The sequence below is a fragment of the Vicugna pacos genome, chromosome 11 (assembly GCF_048564905.1).
Source record: "Vicugna pacos chromosome 11, VicPac4, whole genome shotgun sequence".
NCBI classification, from domain to species: domain Eukaryota; kingdom Metazoa; phylum Chordata; class Mammalia; order Artiodactyla; family Camelidae; genus Vicugna; species Vicugna pacos.
Genome location: NC_132997.1, coordinates 3,795,631 through 3,811,249, shown reverse-complemented (window position 1 = coordinate 3,811,249; position 15,619 = coordinate 3,795,631). Strand labels below are relative to the sequence as shown.

At 40.1% G+C, this 15,619-nt stretch overlaps 1 protein-coding gene across 1 annotated transcript in view; it reads right to left on the bottom strand.

The window, feature by feature from the left end:
- The window catches only part of LOC140699568 (uncharacterized), a 40,948-nt gene that overhangs the window by 1,604 nt on the left and 23,725 nt on the right, over nucleotides 1-15,619 (bottom strand). The window contains exon 4 of the mRNA XM_072972221.1: nucleotides 36-95. Coding sequence (XP_072828322.1) covers nucleotides 36-95 — 60 coding nt within the window. The remainder of the gene's footprint in view (nucleotides 1-35; nucleotides 96-15,619) is intronic.

The window sequence follows — 15,619 nt, the reverse complement described above, 5'->3', positions numbered from 1 at the left end:
GCAGAACCACCCAATTCCCGAGCCATGGGACTCACGTGGGAAGGAGTTTTGGAGAAATTTCCAGGTATAGAATGTAACCAACTATACATAGAACTCTGAAAAAAGAAAAGATGCCATACTCTGATTTTGGAAGACACTCAAAATATTCTCCTGAGCCTTAGTAGCTGGAAAGGCTGAGCTTCTCCTAAGCCACTTATTTATTTCACAGCCAGTAAGCATCTCCCACAAACCCTGCTTCCCTGTGTCTGCTGGGAGCTTGAAGCACACTGCTGCTGTCGTTCTTATAAGTCACAGGGCAGAGGCGTGTGTCTCACGCCTGCAACCCTCACACAGGCTCGCCTCCTAGCCTCACTGTCTGAACTTGGCTCCATTTTCTCACCTGTTTATTTAGTATCTGTTCTTCTGTAAGCTGCCTGAAATGCGTTTTGGAACATGTCAGAAGAATCAGTGGGTTGAGAAATGGACAGATTGAGAGGTGAGAGATGGGCAGACAGAGAGAGAGACTCCAAGAAAAGGGGAACAAATAAAATTTCCTATGCAAAACCCTCTTCTAATCAGGGAAGGAAACCACCACGGAAAAGTGTGAAGAGGCAGGTAGCTTAGGACTGTTTCCTGGATTCCATGAAAAGTAACACCAAGAGATGAGAGGGTAGAACTTTAAATAGTAAAAGAAAAAAAGTACGCATGCTTGAAAAATATATCTACAATATGTACTTTCTAAAGAATAGACTCAAATCAGCAAGGCCCAATAACACTATACTTGGGTATTTACAGAAGTGAGAATCCCATCTCCAAACCACAAGGCATCCCTTCGGAGCACTGACAGTCTACATGGGGCGGTCATAAAGCCGTCACTGCAAAAGCTATGCTACCCTGCACTTACGAGGAACGAGCAGCTGTGCTCGGGCTGCCCACGCGCGTCATTTACACCCCACAGCACCTCTACGGGGCGGGACGCCTAGCGAGCCCCGTCTCTGCAGGACAGAAAATCAGTTCTGGAGAGGCTAAGCCAACCTACCAGTTCTCCATCACACAGGACTTGTCACTCCAGAGCAGGAATCGAACTCGGTCGCACGAATGTAACCATGGTACTACCGTGCTTTGTGTGCTGTTTGTGTGTATAATACATTTGTTTCTATCATGAAAGGGTATTTAATAAATGATCGGTTGTCCTGTCTATCTCATTAGCTCACAATTAATCTTTATACTGTTGAATAGTACTCTTTTCCCGTGAAGAAATGAACGGAAAGAGCGGAGGTCAGAATGAGGTGGGGCTCCATTCTTTATCTGGGATCTCATCTCATCGAAGTCCCCAAACAGGGAGAAGGAGCAAATGTTCTCTTTATCTTTTAAAGAGAGGGCTCCAGTGATGGTGACTTATTCAATTCCAAAACCAAAGCTGGGGAAAGGGCACATGCAGCAATTAGAGCAGTATCAACTGTAGGAAGGTGAAAAGAGCTCACGGGAGGGCTCAGGGGGCAGCCTCATTTAATTTCAATCGATAAAACAATAACACACTCTAAAAATATTAGCATACAATGGATTTGCTCTTTCTTGACATCTAGCAAGTTTCCACAGCCCACATGTAACTTTATCGTGAACTAGTGAAAGGAAGAGTCCACAAACAGGGAAAATCAATGCCACAGGCAGGCTGAAACCCAGGCTGGAGTTTAGGAAGGGAAAGGGCATAGTTAAGAACTGAGGAAAGGCTGGGGGAAAAAATCATCACAATGACTCTCAAGCATCATCCAACAATCATATAATCATTCATTCAAGAGAGAGTTACTGAGGTCGTATTCTGTGCAAGATTGTACAGCGGGCGAAGCAAGAGCGCAGCATCCATGGTGGCAGCAAGTTGCGGGGCTCAAATACATTTCTGATCCCGGTAACTTGCACACTTGTCCTCAGTATAAAGGCAAAGATAAAAAAAGTAAAATAGTACTCTGTAAACTCAAAGCATTGTTGAAAAAAAAAGTTAAGAAGACCTAAATACAAGGACAGACACTCCACACACATTCCTCTATCAAAAGACAGTGCTCTTGGAATGGCAGTGCTCCCCAGAGCGATTCGTATATTCAACGTGGTCTCGATCACAATCCCAGCGGGCTCCTCTGCAGAAACTATCTGCTGCTACAATTCATTTGGAAATTCGAGGATCTCAGTAAACAAAACGTACTTGAAAAAGAACAATTTGAGAGGACTTGTAATTCTCAATTTCAAACCTTACAACTGTACCTCCCGGTGAGATTAGAGGCCATTGTGAAGTTATTACTGTGTTTATCCTTATTTACTAAATTCTCTACAATGAATATTACTGTTACAATAAGAAAAATAAAAAATAAGTTATCCTTTAAAACATGCACACCGATTCATTCATTGGGAAAAAATTATTTTATCAATAAAGAGATAAACAAATATCTAGTGAAAAAGGACAACTTAAAAACAAGAGTGCATTTGCATTTTTCATAAATTGAAAACTGAAAAGCACTAAGACGTCAAGTTTCTAGGGAGACCAATGCAACATATTAATAGTTATTTTCAGAAATCCTAATATAACAATGAAAACTCAGGAAAGGGAAAATCGTGACTGACAGCCAACTGCAAACACATGGAGAGCAAAGGCCTAGAAATCACAGTTCCTGCTACTAACACAATAGGAGAGGAAATTCCTCACTGAGGGGACAGTGGAATCCCATGCATAAGACAGGATACACATTACAAACTGCACTAGAATCGGGGGTGATTTTCTTCGAAGAATTCTAAAGTTACAAAATTGCTGAAAAACTATTCAAACACTGACAGAAAGATTAAAACACACAGTCATATATATTATATAGAAACATATGAAGTCTGCTCCCATGTTGCATAGAAATACAAACATATTTGTTCATTTATAGGCACTGATTACTTTATCCCAGGTAGAATATTTCAATTAAAACAAATAATCAATATTACACTCCTCTTGTCAAATCTACTTGATAAGTTACTCTGCTATGTAAACATAATGTGTCTAAGATAGATCTAAAATTAGTGAAAAACATCTTTTTATGGTTTCTTGAACTATTCTCAAAATTCAAAGCTTAATTTTAAAACAGATCTGAGAAGTAATTCTATACTACCTTTTCCCTCATGAAATAAACAGCAGTCTATTGTCAAAATTCTGTCCTTAAAATGATTCACGAGCACCGTATCCTCACAAAACTGCTGGACAGCAAGGCACTATCCAGACACTGTGACCCAACAAATGAAACACAAGGAAGACAGTGACCCTATTCTGGAGGGCTTATAGTCTGTGTCAACACTGGGGTTTTTATTTGATTGATTTGATTGGGTAGCAAAATAAAATCAGTCAAGTACTTTCTTCTTTGAGCATTCTATAAGTCATGACTCTGCTGTTAGTGTCATGAGCAGGAAAGACTTAAGCATGACTTGATTAGGTCAACTAGTAACAATCATCACTGGAGAGTGAGTAATAAAGAAGTTAACTGATAGCAATGCTTCTCCATATATGAGACCTAAAATAAATCTACACCGATATCCAAAAGTAAAATTAGGAGATGAGGTCCCCAATGAGAAAAAAATCTAACAAGAAATCAAAAAAGTAAAGACTTTTTCTTTAACGATTCCTGGAAAGAGTGGAGCATGGTGGTGAAGAGCTCAGATGCTAGGGGAAAATATGAGGGTCTGAATTCCCACAGCACTAGGTAGCTTTGACACTGATATGTCAGTGAAATTCTCTGCATCTCAGTCTCCGATGCATAGACTGGGGACAACAACAGTACCCATCTCCTAGAACGGTCTAAGAATTAAGTTATTTTAAATATACAAGTTTAAATAAAATACATCAGATATTTAATATTATCCCAAAAGCACAAGGAAAAATGAAAACAGAGATAAATTGGAGTTCATTAAAATTTAAAACTTTGCTTCAAAAGACACCATCCAGAAAGTGAAAAAACAACACTCAGGAGAAAATTTTTTCAAATCATTTATCTGATAAGGAATTTGTGTATCAAAAATAAAATTCCACAGCTCAACAATAAAAAGACAACTCAATTAAAAAATGAATAAAGGATCTGAAAATATATTTTCAAGGAAAATATACAAATGGCCAATAAGCACAATGAAACGATGTTGAATAACATTAGCTCTAAAGGAAATCAAGTCAAAACAACTAGGAGAAACCGCTTCACACTCACTACAATAGATTATAATCAAAAAAAGATTAACAAGCATTAATGAGGACACAGAGGAAGCGGAGCTCGCAGCCCTTGCTCGTGAGAACGTAACACAGCGTGGCCTCTTTGGAAAACATCCTGGCATGTCCTCAGAGAATTGAATATTTGGTTTCTGAATGATCCAGCAATTCTGCTTCCTGGGCACAGAAGTAAGAGAACTGAAAACAAATGTTCACATAAAAACTCCTACAGAAATTTTCACCATTACTTTTCTCCATTACTTTTCAGAGCCAAAAAACAGAAACAACCCAAATGTCTATCACGTGATGAATGGGTAAACAGAGGGGCCCAGCCATACAGTGGAATATTATTCAGCAATAGCAAAGCATAGAGTACTGACCCAGGGCCACAACGTGGACAAATATTGAAAACGTTACTCAGTGTGAAAGAAGTCAGTCAAAATAGATGGTTCCACTTACATGAAGTGACTTGATTTGCATGAAATGTTCAGCACACGCAAATCCACAGAGACAGAAGAGTGGCTCCCTGGGGCTTGGGGAGAATGGGGAAGTTGATAATGTCTGCTTATGCGTACTGGGTTTCCTGTTGGGGGGATGAAAATGTTCTAAGATTGACTGGGATGCACATTTCTGGGCATAGAGTAAAATCCGCTGTACATTTTAATGGGTGATTTGTATTAAAACTATTAAGAACAAAAGCACCTTGGGCTAGTACCTTCCATAGTAAATGCAAATTGTTAACATTTATTACAGGAAGAAGAAACTGCCCTCAGCATGAAAACAGGAGATCAGCAAATATTAGTTAACCGAAATTGGACAAGAGCATTTCACTTGAAACTGTTACTGAGTGTACACGAAATATTCAGTCATGACAAGGAAAATCAGTTTGACATCACGAAGAAGCATTCTGCTTCAAATGCAATTCAAGGATTCGGCAAGCCCAGCTGCTACAAATGACCAGAGGAGAAACCTGGTTCTTAAAACAAGCACCAGAGCCAACAAGGAAATGGTGGTGAGGAAAGCAGGCGGCCTAAAATCTGGAACAGTGTGCTACAAATAATTTCTCCACTGAAAATTCAAAAATAAAATGAAAGTGATGTAATGCTGTGTTGAACTCACGTGAATGGCCTTCCTGCAGTGCTTGACAGTTCTGTAACCCCGAATGACTCAGGAGAATCAGCATGGCTCCTGGGATTCCCCAAGTAACTGCCCACAAGCATGCTGACCACCATCATATCTGCCAGGGTTGAATTGCAGAGAAGAGACCAACCTCTGAAAGGCACAGGGAATGTTGACAAGGGAATAAAAGGCTGCAGTCAATCCTGGGACAGAGGCCCTTTGAGCAGAGGCCAAAAGGCTGCAGGTGAACTGGAGTGGCCCTGGGGCAGGAAGGGACCACAGGGGAGCATATCTCAATTATCTACTCTCTCTCCCTCGGGTAGGAGGGATAAAGCCTGCATCCTTCTCACCTGGAACTGTGGGTTCTGGCTGGCGGAAGTCTTACCGACAAGGAATGAATTACTCAAGACTGTGGAAAAAGGAAAGATAGCGAGAGGGATTAGGGAGCCAACTCCACGAGTCTCTCAAATGCTCCCATATTTATTGTGTATAATCAAAGGAAAAAGTCATTAACAGTTGTGAGATAGTAGGCAGGAACTTGGGGAAAGAAGGGATGAGACAGAGATTGTAGACTCCACCATGAGTACTAAGGCTTAGTTTACCTTTAGGGAAGTCATGGGGTGAGGGGAACAAGATACATTTTTTAGACATGTTTATTACAAAGCAGACCACCAGACCAGCCTGGTCCCTGTTTTGGGGATAATAGACTATCTAACACCACACAGGCCCGGCGTTTATAGCTGAGGGCCTGGGTCATTGCTGTGCAATAAGCAGAGTGCTATCTATACCCTCAAATATGTAAGCAAGGCATTGTCTCTCCTTTTTATGGCAAGGAGACAGAAGTGAGGATGCACAGGTGCTTGCTTTAAAGCAGTTACTAAGCACATTTTTTCTTCTTAAAGTTGACAGTCGGCTGGGATGTGTTACAATTTGTTAACCCAATCATGGGCTCCCACATGGAACCATTATGGAGGACATCCTAGGATGACAAATCCTGGCTCTGGGTCTTTTCCTGCCAGCTTCAGCCACTCCAGCAGGGTCTAGACACATCCCTGAATAACGATCCCACAGAACCACCTAAACTCTTAACTCCTGGTGCTTGAAAATTAATTTTAGCTCTACACAACTTTCCGTAGAAAAGTTTCAGAAATAAAAGATATTGTATTCTTTTTATATCTCATCATAAGACTGATTTTTCTGATTGCTCTAAGCTGCTTCTACATGGAAAAGCACCTAATTCTGCAGGTGAATTCAGTACTTTCCTTTGGGCATAACTAGACAGTCTGGGCTGTCTGACTTCTATTAGTCAAATACCGATACACTTAATTGATTTCTTTGCTCATCAATTTCAGCCTGGAGGTGAGGGTCTGTCACTATTTTCCTCAGCCCACCCTCTACTCTTTTCTCATCAACATCTCAGGCCTCCTGAAAACAAAACAAAGCATTTGTTTCCCTTCATCTACACTTTCCACAAAGGCAACAGGAATCATCATGCCTAGAGAATGAATTCAACACAAATGTTACAACAAAAATCTATAAACCTGAAGCAACTCCATCTCCGAATCATGATACACAATGACATGAGAGTAAGTGTGTCAGGTACAAAGCACGCGTGAGTCTGAACACCTCATTTCTATTCTTCAAAGGAAGGAAGGTTTTCATATTTTTTCTTATCATTCTTTGTCATTGTTTCTGATTAAGCCAAAACATTTTTTATGAAATAATTAAGCACTGCAATAACAGATTTTCGCTGTATCAATTACAGAAGGAATTCAGAGGGGTTAGGAAAACCCACCTCTGTAAAATATGCAAAATTCCTTCCCCTGTTAAGAACACGAATACAAAATTCAACAGAGAATTCGAATTCTTGTGGAGAGGACAAAAGCCACAGAATCAAAGCAAAGTCATTATTATGACTCAATCCAAAATTCACTGGACAAACATGCTCAATGCATTCAAATGATTTTTAAGGCACACTGCAAACCATTCACTTAATTATCTACAGGCTAGAGGAAGAATTTCCCTCTATAACAGACAACATAAATCAATAGGTTGCCCCACCAAACAAGGAACAAACATCAGGTTTTTAGCAGTTCTGATAAATCAGCAAGTTTTAAAGATCAAAATCCAGAAATTTTAAACATTCATTCACACCAGAATGAATCAAGCACTTAAAAAAAAAATAACCCAGAGAAACTAAACACATTGATCACGTACCTGGATCAATGAGAAATTCTTGTACAGCTGGAAAAAAAGAACAGGCTATAGCCTTTTACTTGAAAAATAAAGCTACTTTTAAAGATAACTGCTAAAACACATTTCATCATTCATGTTGCCTTGAAAAATCTGAGGAACTTGTCTCTGATCAGAAAAGCAATTCTGAGTATTAGTATTTTACAATTCAGTGCCAGTTTGCTTTAGAAGAAAAAAGAAAAGCTACTGTTTCTCATCTTGCACAAAGTTTAAAGAACCTCCCTGCCTCTATCTCCTCTCATTTACTAAGCTCATGCTCCCCAACCCTTCTGAAACAATTATGAGAACCTCTTATTCCCACCAATATGCCAAATCACAAAATTTATTTGTGTAAATATATACTTACACCTTGAACTGGAGGAGAAATGTTTCAGAAGGCTATATGGAACTTATTGCTACATTCCTGAAATCACACACATACGCGTTCACAGAGACACAGACATATACAAACTGAATTACTGGGCACTTCACAAGCTAAGGACTTACAACTTCTAGAAGATAACTTTGTAGTTAGTTTAAAATACAAAACGGTCAGCTTTTGAAAGCCTTGAACATTGCAAAATCATCCAAATATCAATGAGATCCAATTAGCCTTCTCTGTAGAATGTAATTCCCCATGATGGCAAAGCAGACCCTAAGAAGTAGTGGATCCAAGACTCGTGTTTTTCACTAGCTATGACCGTTTTAAAACACGTTAAAAGATTTAGAAAGGTATGTCCCTACGACATTTATTCGTATTGAGATGGCATATGTATTCAATTGTCTATGCAGAAAATAGGACCCATGATAGTGTTTAAGAAATATTTTGTGTATTGAAATATTTATTTTAAAGTGCAGACAAGGAGGGTGGGTATTACTCCGCTGTAGAGCACCTGTTGAGCATGCACATGTTCCTGGCTTCAATCCCCAGTACCTTCATGAAAATATATAAATACAAGTGTTTATTTAAAAATAAGAATAAATTCATATAAAAAAATAAATGCAGACTAAAAACCACTGCAATCTAGGAGCCACAATTATAATAAAAAACAAGTGTTTCTATCAAATATTGACTATACGCCAATCACAGAGACAACCACAAATCACACCTGACAACCATCACGTGTGATTCTCAGCAACCCTACTAAGTAGACACGCATGAGAAACCCGGCTCTGCGGATGAGGAGACGGAGCTCGGAGGAGCCGGGGACGCTTACCGTCCTGCTCCCCGTGACACCGCATCAGCCCAGGGAAAGCGCTGACAGAGCTGCACTGAGGGGACACCCAGCTGCATGGAACCTTGGGGGATTGGGGAGTCCTAGAAAATACTCTAAAGTGTTCAGTGAAAAACCAGCTCAAATATATTACACTGTGCTCCATCCTCTAAACACGGAACATGACTGAGACCTTTTTGATGCCTCCGTGTCCTTTCTGCCATCATCAGTTACGTGCCCTCTCAGCGCGACCAGTCATGAACTGGATCCCATACGAAGTGCACCCCATATGCAGAGCTTTTAAAGCTGTTTTATGAAGTTTGTAAGACTCCGTCTATTCCTCACAAAGGCGGTCATCCAGCACTAGTCACCGGTGCGGATGTACCACCTGAAATCACACCTTTCTGCATTTTAAAATCCCTTCATGTAATACAGAGTTTTAAACAGCAAAGAAGCAGCTCAACCACAGACAGTGGACAGCTTTTCACCATACGGACTTGAACAGCCCATCGGACTACCTGGAAGCCCTTTTCTTCTATTAAACCCACTTCCAGGTACTTCATCTGATTGGTGGACTCGGCCTCTGACTGACCTACTCAGAGAGATCCCATCCTCACATCCGGGGGTGGGAGAGGACCCTGCTGCTGGGAGAAATCAGTGAGGAAGGTGGACATCATCCAGCCATATCTGCACGGGTAGAAATGCCACATGCTCAGAAATTATACCGTCAGCACCCCTGGGCTCCCATGGACTGGTTTCACATTAACCAAACTTATGACACACTGATGCAAGAAAACCAGAAATTCAATTTATTAATGTAACAGGAGATGTGAAACTACAAAAGAGATTGAAATATCAGAGTTCAACCATGAGTACAGATTCTCCTCCATGGCCCAATCTCGGGCAGGCAGTCACATGGCAAGCTTGGACAGAAGCAGAGCAGGAAGAGTTTCTAGATTAACTCAATGGACTAAATTTCTGTTATAAGAACAGATCTACTGCCTGGAAAACAATTAACGCCAATCACGGGGCACAGTTCATGGGCAGTGGCTGAGACACGACTGTGAGCCCCTGTATAACTCCCCTTTCCCTGTCCTTTCTGGTCTAACTGATGCAGAGGTACAGAGATCCAGGGATGCAGATACCTCTAAACTCCCAAAGCTCATCCCTGGGAGCCTGGAAACCAGATAGCCAGGGTTTAAACCCCAGCTCTGCCACTTACTAGCTCTGTTACCTTGGCCAAATTACTTACCCTCTGTGTGCCTCAATTTCCACACTTAAACCTGGGATAACAATCAAATCTTTCTTACTCACTTGTTGTGAAGATTGAAGGATTCATTTCTGTAAAACTCTCAGAAAAGAATGTAGCATATTTTTGGTGCCCAACAAATGTCAATTTAATAAGAAAGTGATTTACAAGTCTCCCATCTAATCATCTTCTGTGTTTCATGGCTAGTCTGAGTCCCAAAGGAAATCCTTATTTCCCCTCTTATAAACTCTTGAGGAGCACCCTTCTCTTTCAAGCCACCACCTGTTTAAACTGAGGGAGGGGATCCCTCCTCCCCACTCCTCTGGTCCATGGGAGACTGCTTCTCCCTTCACACCCCTGACCACTGGCCCACGGCTATCCCTCCTCACACTAACAGATTGAGGTGTGAGTCCGGGGAGACAAGCAGGGCATATGAAACCTTTCCTTTCCCTCCAGTGTTGGCCACCATTAGGAAGCAGCTGGGATGCTCAGCTCCATGGCAAGACACTCCTGTGCATTATGGGCCAGATCCTCTCAAGGGAATGCTCGCTGTGGCCCAGAGTTACCTGGGACTGCGTGAGTCTCTAATTCTGGGACATAGTGTCATGACACTCACTCTCCCACAGCCCTGAGTTTCATGGAGAACGTAGCTTCATCAGTAATAAAGGAGACATTTATCGCCTGCCTGTTCTTTGTCATCTCTCAGTTGGCTGCTGGACACAACATGTGTATAAGTATTGGGTCCCCTTAAGCCCCAACATATATGAAGTAACAAAAAATTCTGTGGCTTAACATTGGTTCAGGGCGACTGTGTAACGGTCCTGACTCTGCTGATGCTAAATTATGTGTTTAGGGACTATGGAACTTCCTCAAATATCTTTCATCATAAAACCAGCTTTCCTTATTTTCCTGTTTCTCAGTAATTGCCAAAGACTCTCAAATGATGGCTTCACACCAAACAGCAGTTAAGTTTATGAGCCCTCTTGACATACACACTGTGCTAAACACTTTACATAATTTCTTATTCTCACAATTCTACAAAGCAGAAATGAGTGTCCCCATCTCACAGACGAGGGAAAAACTCCGAACGAACTGACTCAGGATCACTTAGCTCAGTGGCAGCGCGTGCACGCAAACCCAAGTCAAAACACTACACCCCTTCGTATATGTACCAAATCTCCTACCACCCATTGACACACAGCGGTGGGGATAATACTTAGGGAACTCAGTACACTTTTCAGCTTTAAGGTGCTCCAGAGGCCTCTTCTAGCTCTTTTATAAAATCCCGGCTCACTGGTTTCTAACACTGCAAGAGAAGTCCGATGTTCGGAGCGCCAGCCAGGGCGGAGCGCCGGCGCAGAGCACGCAGCCGCACAGAGCAGCGGAGCTACCGGCGGCGCAGGCAGGGGGAGAGCGGCCCCCCGCCTGTCGGGCAGGAACACAACCCCTGACCGAGGTGCTGGGAGGGGGCACGACCCGCCATCATGCCTGTCCAGTCTGCAACATCTGACTGCGGCATCCAGAGGGGCAGTTACCCGCCCGCCCGCAGCAAAAGAGAGCTGCATCTGACCCCGTGTTAGGAGGAGGCGCGATCTGCTTGCCGACAAGTGCTGGGAGCAGCACAGAAGAGGGCGCCAACGGAGGGCCTATGAAATATGAAAACAAGCTGAGCTTCCAAAACAGGACGAAGACAGAAGGACTTCACATTAAAAGCACACAGACTCCAGGAGAACAACGACAACAACCCTTTTTGTTTGTTTGTTTTGTTTTGTTTTTTGGTTTTTGGTTTTTGGTTTTGGTTTTTGTTTTGTTTTGTTTTTAATCTGTTTTTACCTGTTCTATTTTGAATTACTCTCTTAATTTTTACTTCTTAATTCATTTCTATTTCTCTTGGATTTTGATGTCCTGTTATTGATTAGACACAGGCTTCAAACACATATATTCATCTCCCCACCCCCCTTTTTTATTTTTTAAAGGTTTTAAAAGGACGTCTCCACCCGATTAATACTCTACTTCAACCCGCTCTTCTATTATTCATTATACAATGTTTTCAAGCCCTCTTTCTCCCTTCTTTTAAAAATCTTTCTCTCTCTCTCTTATTTTTTTCTCTTTTTTCTCTTTATTTTCTTTTTTCTTTTTTTTTCTTTTTTTTCTAAGTTCTATTCCTAAATAGGCATTAGATAGATAAAATTCTTAAGATCCAAAATAGAGAATTGATGCTCCATAAACCACAATGCCAGAGAGGTATGAGCAAGATGAAGAAGCAGAGAAAACTTTCCCAATTAAAAGAACAAGAGGAATCCCCTGAAAGAAAGCTCAATGAAATAGACTTCAATAGCCAACTAGATCAAAATTTCAAAAAAGGAGTGGTCAAATTGCTGAAGGAATTAAAAGAGATAGTGCTTAGAGAAATAAAATATGTCAAAAATGAAATTGAAGCTATAAAGAAGAGCCAAGCAAAATGGGAAAACTCATTGACAGAGATGAGGAATGATCTAACAGCTGTGCAAAGCTGACTAGTTAATGCAGAGGAACGAATTAGTGATCTAGAAGACAGGGCAACAGAAAGCACCCATTCAGAAGAACTACAAGATAAGCAAATAAAAAATAATGATAATAGCATAAGGGACCTATGGGATAATATAAAGCATCCCAATCTTCGCATAATAGGGGTCCCAGAAGGGGAAGAAGGATCAAAGGGGATTGAAAAGGTTTTTGAAGAAATCATTACTGAAAACTTCCCAAACTTAAAGAAGGAATCAGATATACAAGTACAGGAAGCTCAGAGGGTCCCAAACAGGAAGAACCCAAATAGACCCACACCAAGACATATCATAATCAAGATGGCCAGAGTCAAGGATAAAGAAATGATTATAAAGGCAGCAAGAGCAAAGCAAAGAGTGAATTACAAGGGAACCCCCATAAGGCTCTCAGCTGATTTCTCTACACAAACACTACAGGCCAGAAGGGAGTGGCAAGATATATTCAAAGCCCTGAATGAAAAAAAGATGCAGCCTATGATACTTTATCCAGCAAGGCCACCCTTTAGGATAGAAGGAGAAATAAAGAGTTTCACAGACCAAAAAAAAAAAAAGCTGCAGGAGTTTAGCAACACTAAACCCATGCTAAAAGAAATATTGAAATGGCTATTCTAAATTGAAAAGCAGCAGGATGCTGCAGAAATGAGAAACGTACAGCTGGAAAGGTGATAACCCATGAATTACAAATAAAGAAAACACGAAATTATAAAAGAAGACATACAAATCACTGAGAGTGGGAGAGGGAGGCAGGGAAATATAGAATCTTTTTTTCTTTCTTTTTTAAATTTTTTTAACAGAAGGATGGGTTTGAGATCATGTTATTATCAGTTTAATAAAAACGGGTATAGGTTAATAGATTTACAAAAAAGGGTAATCACAAGTCAAAAATTTACAAGGGAGTCACAAAAATTAAATAAAATCCATGATAATAGAAAGGAAAATTACCAAACCACAAAAGGAAGAAGAAAGGAACAAAGAGGATATATCAATTCAACTGCAAAGATAAGTTCAAAATGGCAATAAACACACATCTATCATTAATTACTGTAAATGTTAATGGACTAAATGCTCCAGTCAAAAGACATAGAGTGGCAGAGTGGATAATAAAGCAAGAACCTTCAATATGCTGCATACAAGAGACCCACTTTAGGGAGGACACATATAGATTGAGAGTGAAAGGATGGAAAAGGATATTCCATGCAAATGGAAAAGCCAAAAAAGCAGGTGTTGCAGTACTGATTTCAGACAAAATAGACTTTAAAACAAAGGCCATAAAGAAAGATAAAGAGGGACATTTTATAATGATTAAAGGAGTGATACAAGATGAAGACATTACACTCGTTAATATATATGCACCCAATATAGGAGCACCTAAGTACATACAAGAATTACTAACAGAGATAAAGGGGGATATTGATGGGGATACAATCATAGTTGGAGATTTTAACACTGCATTAACATCACTAGACAGATCTTCCAGACAGAAAATAAACAAGGCAACAGAGAAATTAAATACTACAATAGAAAAACTAGATTTGGTGGATATTTTCAGAGCTTTACACCCCCCAAAAATAGAATATACATTCTTTTCAAGTGCACATGGAACATTTTCCAGGATCAATCATGTACTTGGGCACAAAAGAAACCTCAACAATATTAAGAAGTTAGAAATTATCTCAAGCATCTTTACTGACCACAATGCCATGAAACTGGAAAACAACAACAGAGAAACAAAAGAGAAAAAAAGAATAGCATGGACATTAAACAATATGTTATTGAAAAAACAATGGATCAATGAGGAAATCAAAGCTGAAATTAAAAAATACCTTGAGAAAAATGATAATGAAAGCACAACCACTCAAAACCTATGGGACAGCAAAGGCAGTGCTAAGAGGGAAGCTTATAGCAATACAGGCCTTCCTCAAAAAAGAACAATCTCAAATAAACAAGTTAACCCAACACCTGAATGAATTAGAAAAAGAACGAAAAGCCCCAAAAAGCAGCAGAAGGAAGGAAATAATAAAGATCAGAGAGGAATTAAATACAATAGAGATTAACAAGACCATAGGAAAAATCAACAGAATCAAAAGCTGTTTTTTTTGGAAAAGTAAATAAAGTCCACAAACCTCTGGCTAAACTCACAAAGAAGAAAAAAGAGAGAGCACAAATTAGCAAAATAAGAAAGGAAAATGGAGAAATTACAACAAACAAAATAGAAATATAGAATATCATATGAAAATATTATGAAAAAGTATATGGAACCAAACTGGATAACCTAGAGGAGATGGACAAATTTCTGGAAACATACTGTCCACCAAAACTGAATCAGGAAGAAACTGAACACTTGAACAATCTGATCACTAGAAAGGAAATAGAAATAGCAATTAAAAACCTCCCTACAAATAAAAGTCCAGGACCGGATGGCTTCACCAGGGAATTCTACCAAACATAAAAGAAGAACTCACACCAGCCCTTCTCAAACTCTTCCAGATGATTGAAAAGGAGGGAATTCTCCCAAACTCATTCTATGAAGCCACCATCACCCTGATACCAAAACCAGGCAAAGACACTACAAAAAAAAAGAGAATTATAGGCCAATACCACTGACGAACATAAACGCCAAAATCCTCACCAAAATTTTAGCAAATAGACTTCAACTACACATAAAAAAGATTATACATCATGACCAAGTGAGGTTCATCGCAGGGACACAAGGCTGGTTCAACATACACAAATCAATCAATGTAATACATCACATCAACAAGAGAAAGGACAAAAACCACATGATCATCTCAATCGATGCAGAAAAAGCATTTTATAAAATTCAACATCCATTTATGATAAAAACTCTCGCCAAAGTGGGTATAGAGGGAACATATCTCAACATAATAAAAGCTATATATGACAAACCTACAGCCAGCATAGTACTCAACGGTGAAAATCTCAAAAGCTTCCCACTAAAATCTGGACAAGACAAGGATGCCCACTATCACCACTCCTATTCAAAATAGTCCTGGAAGTCCTAGCCACAGCAGTCAGGCAAGAGAAAGAAATAAAAGGGATCCAA